The 6,000-nt window shown below is 52.8% G+C and overlaps 1 protein-coding gene across 2 annotated transcripts in view; it reads left to right on the forward strand.

Moving 5' to 3' along the window:
- Positions 1–6,000, forward strand: part of Radil (Rap associating with DIL domain) — a 70,076-nt gene that overhangs the window by 56,501 nt on the left and 7,575 nt on the right. For both annotated transcript variants that reach the window (XM_050163249.1, XM_050163250.1), the window contains 3 exons: positions 1,681–1,793; positions 2,150–2,387; positions 3,051–3,223. In XM_050163249.1, the coding sequence (XP_050019206.1) occupies positions 1,681–1,793; positions 2,150–2,387; positions 3,051–3,223 (524 nt within the window). The remainder of the gene's footprint in view (positions 1–1,680; positions 1,794–2,149; positions 2,388–3,050; positions 3,224–6,000) is intronic.

The following is a 6,000-nucleotide window of genomic DNA, read 5'->3' on the forward strand; positions in this document are numbered from 1 at the left end:
TAGGAGGATCTGAATCACATACTCCCACCCCCCGACACACACACACACACACACACACACACAACACACACACACACACACACACACACACACATAGTGGCACATGCTTGTAATCCCAGTGCTGGGGCGGGGGTGGAGACAGAGAGAGGATCCCTGGGGCTCATTCCAAGTTCTAGGCCAAAAGAGAGATCCTGTCTCAGAAAACAGGATGGATAGTTCCTGAGGAAAGGCACCTGAGGATGACCTCTGGCCTCCATATGTACTGACACATTACACCTACACATGAATCATCCCCGTTCCCCCCAGACAGCACACCACACCAGACAGATAAATAAAAGGTGGTGGTGTGAGGCCAGGCCTTGATGCCCTAGGCAGTTTCACTGAGGACTCTATGCCTGGGAGGTTCTGACAGAGCCAGGAGCTCATGGCGACTGTGGTGGTTCCCATGTCCTGACCATGCACCTGGGGACCTGGGGCCAGAGCTTTGCTCTGCCGTGGCATCAAAGCCACTCTCTCTCTCTCTCTCTCTCCTGTGTCAGTGTGGACCTTGGACTGTGTAGGTCTAGCTCCCTGGCACTGTGGGTCCAAGCTGTAGTGGAGGTGTGCTCACTGCATCTGTGGAGTGTCCCCATACCTCCTTTGTGCTTGCCTATAGCAGGTGAGGCCGGGTTTCCTCATTGCCTGAGGGACATCTGCTCCTGGGACCCCTATGGCTTTATGCCCTTGGTTCTCCTCCTCTCAGTGTCTGCCTGGGATGTCTCAGGTCCACACCTGGAGTGTACTGTGTACTGTTGCCTGTTTGCCTCTCCTGTCAGCCCGCTCTTTGCCCTTGCACCTTGCAGTGAGGTGGATCTGAATCGTCACGTGGATAACCCAGCAGCCCTCCAGGCCTGGGATGGAGTGTGCAGCAATTTGGGTTCTTTCCCTTTTTTTGTGGTGTATTGTTGTTGTTTTGGTTTGGTGTTTTGAGACAGAGTCTCACTGTAACCCTGCTGCCCTGGAACTTGTTGTGTAGATCAGCTGACCTCAAATTCACAGAGGTCTGTTGGCCTCTGCCTTCTGGGTGCTGAAAGGTTTCCATTTTCCTGAGAGATTCTTCTGACTCCACAGCCATGTGACAGCTTCCCAAGGGGCTGCCGTGCAAGCCTTCTGACCTGTGTCATTAAACAGTTGATCCTCATGGCTGAGTTGGGCTTGCTGCAGTGGAACATAGCCAGCTCTGGTGGAGAACACAGCATGGAGACTTGGGTCTCTTAACCCAGACACTCAGGAGACTGAGGCAGGACAGTTGTAGGCTCAAGGCTAATCTGGACTACAGAGTGAGTTCATGGCCATGCTGGGTACCTTGTCTTAAAAGAAAGGAGCCCAGTGATAGAAGCCTGCATGACCTAGAAAGAAGGAAAGAAGTAGAGAGGATGGAAGGAAGGACAGACTTCTGTGCTCTGTCTCAGGGACATGGGAGCATGTGAACACATGTGTGTGGTCTTCTCTGACTGCCCGGTGTTACTGGCTAAGGTTTGGGATCGCTGTACCTCGAAAGCCAGATTGGGAGTGTTGGTGTACCATGCAGAGCCCTCAGTGGGGAGCTAGACAGCTGGGGGAGTCCTGGATGCTACTGACTGGGTGAGTCCACATGTGCAGACTGTTCTGGTGACCCCCTTGTGACCCTTTTCCCTGCAGGCTCCAAGGAATCACTGTTCTCCTGCACACTGACGGCCAGCGAGGAAGCCATGGCGGCCCTGGAGGAGGTGGTGCTCTATGCTTTCCAGCAGTGTGTGTATTACCTCTCCAAGGTGTGTGATGCCATCTGGCTTTCCCAGGGCCTTGGGGTAGGAGGGAAGGGACTACCAGCTTCAGCAGGGAGGAAGCAACCACTGCTTCCACTCTGGCCCTTCCCCATACCAGGAGTGCCACCACGGTACAGCCTTGTGGTCATCGGTCATGGAGCCTTTTACAGCACTGCCATGTCCAGCCTATTTGCACCCGCAGCTCCCGTCCTTGCTTCTATTAGTCCCAGAGGTGGCTCCTGCTGGGCCTCATTCTAACCAATTGCCTAAGACTGGAACAGAAGCTTGTTAGGTTGGGGACTCCTGGGTCAGTCCCAGCATCCCTGTAAGTGGCTCTTGGGGTTCTCTCTCTCTCTTGGCAGTGCCTGTATGTCTGCCTCCCGGCCCTCTTGGAATGCCCTCCGTTTCAGACAGAGCGCAGGGGGAGCTGGCGCTCAGGCCCTGCTCTGCCTGAGGAGCTCCGGCGCGTTGTGTCCGTGTTCCAGGCCACCTCGGACCTCCTGCAGCAGCAGCAGATGCACCCTGAGGTGGCCTCCCAGATGCTAGCTTACCTCTTCTTCTTCTCTGGCACGCTGCTCCTCAATCAGGTGCTGGACAAGGGTGAGTGGTGCTTGGGCCAGGGCCTAGGATCCTTTGGGAAAGCTAATTGTGCTCCAGGGGTGCTGTGGCTGGACACTAGAGCTGTGCTGGTGGACGCTAGAGCTGTGCTGGTGGACGCTAGAGCTGTGCTGGTGGATGCTAGAGCTGTGCTGGTGGACGCTAGAGCTGTGCTGGTGGACGCTAGAGCTGTGCTGGTGGACGCTAGAGCTGTGCTGGTGGACGCTAGAGCTGTGCTGGTGGGAAGATGGCTCAAGACCCAGGGCGAACAAGAGCTCGGAGCACCCCTTGTATGCTGCTCCAGTACCTGCCACCAGCCTGCAGAGGGGCCAGACTAAGACTAAGCGTTACAGGATCACACTGACACTGGCCCTTGGCCCTGCTTTACTGAGTTGCTGTTTCTCCATCACCTGCTGGAACTCTGGGTATCTAACAGAGCGCAGCCACATAGACAGGATGATGTAGGGTAGGAGAGGTAGGGGTGGTGGCTGTCACAGCACCCCTTGCCTTGTGCCCTGCCTCCTCCATCTCCTCCATCTCCTCCGGAGAGGGCATGGCTAGTTGGCATTGCCTTGGAAACTGAGATAGGTGTTGAGGTGGCCTGGAAAGGGAGAATGTGTTTTGGGGACCCTGGTGTGTCAGTTTCATCCTTTCTTCCCTCTCCAGGGCCCTCTCTGAGTTGCTTCCATTGGCCCAGGGGTGTCCAGGCCTGTGCTCGCCTGCAGCAGTTCCTGGAGTGGGCCAGAAGCGCTGGCCTCGGAGCGCCCGCTGAGCGTTTCTTTCGGAAGCTCTCCTGCACCCTGCATTTGCTGGCCACTCCCAGTGCTCAGCTGGTACAGGTAGGAGGGCACTAAGGAACAAGTGCAAAGAAGGGCATGTGACCCTAGGGTCACTGGCTTACAAATCAACTTAAGGTGGACTGGACTCTACACCCGGAAAACCTCACATATTCCCTAGGAAATCCACAGAGTTGCTTAGTTTCTCAACTGTCCCCATCCACACCAGGCTGGGTAATCTTATAGGTGCCTATGGGCTGTCCCTGGACCCTGTATTGGTCACTCTGTGTAGCAGAGGGCACTCTGAAAGTGTGACCGAGATGAAGGACCTGAAGAGAAGGCCATGATCTATGTGCCCCACTGGTCCCCGTCTAATCAGACAGGTTCGTAGCGTGGGGTCAGACATTTGGGTAGGAAGAGAGTGAGTGCTCAGCTCACAGTGGCTGCTGTCAAGAGCCTGCAAGTTGATAGCTTCTAGAAGATGGGACAGCCTATCCAGCCCAGAAACACAGCCTCATTCCCGTACCCATGAGAAACTGAACTCACCACAGATGTGAGAAAGGTCTTCCCCTAGAGCAGTGGCTCTCAACGTTCCTAATGCTGTGACCCTTTAATATAGTTCCTTATGGTGTGGCGACCCCAGACATAAAATTATTTTTATTGCTGTTTTATAACTGTAGTGTTTGCTACTGTTATGAATCATAATGTAAACTATTTTTGGAGGTAGAGGTTTGCCAAAGGGGTCGTGACCCTCAGGTTGAGAACCACTGCCCTAGAGCCACCCCAGTCAGCTCTGTAGGGTCGCACCCTGGTGTCACTCTATCCTCAAGTTCACGGTCTACCACCACAGCAGTAGGAAACCAGGTCTCTCACCCTGCTCCTCCACATGAGGCACATTCTTCCTCAGAGCCTTTGTCCTGATGGCTGATGGAAACTTTGCAATGGTCTCTTCTCGTGTGTGGACACTGACCTGGTCCTGAGATGGTGAACAGATGGGGTGGAGCAGTCCAACATTAAATCTGCCCTCTGTGGTCCAGGGCCATGTGTTCAAAGCTCACTGGGTGCCATGGCTACAGTGTCAGCCCCACACAAAGCCCTGGGCATGCTTGGGACAGCCAGCTGGTCAAAAAGAATAGTCCCACCAGGTGTGGTGGCTCATGCCTGTGATCCCAGCACTCTAGAAGCAGAAGCAGGAGGATTGTTGAAAGTTTGAGGCTAGCCTGGACTACACAGTGAGTTCCAGGCCGGCCTGAACTACATGTGGAGAGCTTATCTGTTTTAAAAAGTTAAAGAAAAGAAAAGCTATTCTTTCTGCAGACTCACGCCCAAGTCTCTGCCCCACTGACACCGATGACAGTGGCGTTCTTTCCCATTGAGACTCCGGTGTCACCCTCGACTGCACTGCAGCTGACTGAGTGGTCAATACTGTGCCCCAGGCCCTTCTGTGAAACACAACGCTGAGGTCACGCAGCGAGCATACGTGGAGTCGTGATTCCAGACATGGCCCCTTGTGTTCTTTGTCCACTCTGCAAGCATTTATAATGTCCTCTGCTAGGAACTGTGCTTTTTAAGTTATATTTGCTTATTTGTGTGTGTGCACGCACACTTGTACATAGTGAGTGGGTGGAGTTCAGGACACAGCTTCCTAGCTGTCCTCTGCTTCTACTGCGAAGTCCTTGGGATGAACTCAGGCCCACAAACGTGAGCAAGAGCCCTTTTTACCTGCTGAGACATTTACCAGGCCCAGGGGAAATGCGCTCTACATGAAGTTCACAATGTTGGGTATGAGAACTGGTTTAATTTTTTTCACTACAAAGTGAAAATTTTACCATAGAAAACTCAGGTGTCTAGACATATCTGGCAGCTAGAACATGTGAATTTAGTTTGCTTCCTCCCAAATATCACTGTCTTAGTTAGGGTTACTGTTGCTGTGATAAACACCATGACCAAAACAACCTGGGGAGGACAGGGTTTATCTGGCTCACACTTCAGCATTGCTGTTCATCACTGGAGGAAGTCAGGACAGGAACTCAAACGGGGCAAAAACCTGGAGTCAGAAGCTGATGCAGGGCCGTAGAGCGGTGCTGCTTACTGGCTAGCTTCCCTTGACTTGCTCAGCCTGCTTCATAAAGAGCTCACGATCACCAGCCTGAGGACAGCAACACCTACCATGGGCTGGACCCTCCCGCATCAATCACTAGTTAAGAAAATGCTTTATGGTTGGATCTAACAGAGGCAATTTCTGAACTGAGGTTTTCTCCTTTCAGATATTCTAGCTCGTGTCAACTTGACATAAACTAGCCAGTAAAACCACCCACTTAGTCAGGGTCTCCACTACTGTGAAGCCGCCATGATCACGGCAACTCTTAGAGAGGAAGACATTTGGTTGGGACTGGTTTACAGTTGCAGAGGTTTATAGTTCATTATCATGGCGGCATGCCAGCAGACATGGTGCAGGAGAAGGAACTGAGTTCTGCATCCAGATTGGCAGGTAGCAGGAAGAGAATGCTCCACTGGGCCTGACTTGAGCATCTGAAACCTTAAAGCCTTCCCCTAGATATTCAGTTCCTCCAACAAAGGCTTATCTACTCCAATAAGGCTAATAGTGCCTTTCCCTATGAGCCTATGGGGGCATTTTCTCTCAAACCATCACAGTTTTATTTTCTTTAGCAGTACTAGTGATGGAACCCAGAACCCTCTGCATACTGGGCAAGTGTTAACCACTGAATCATGCCTTTAGTGCCTCAATGGGGGATCCTAGGCAGATGTTCGACCACTGAGCCACACCCAGCCCCTCACTGGGGGATTCTAGGCAGGGGCTCTACCACTGAGCCACACCC

The sequence above is a fragment of the Alexandromys fortis genome, unplaced genomic scaffold (genome assembly GCF_014885135.2).
Source record: "Alexandromys fortis isolate MF-2015 unplaced genomic scaffold, M_Fortis_MF-2015_v1.1 scaffold_144, whole genome shotgun sequence".
Taxonomy (NCBI): Eukaryota; Metazoa; Chordata; class Mammalia; order Rodentia; family Cricetidae; genus Alexandromys; species Alexandromys fortis.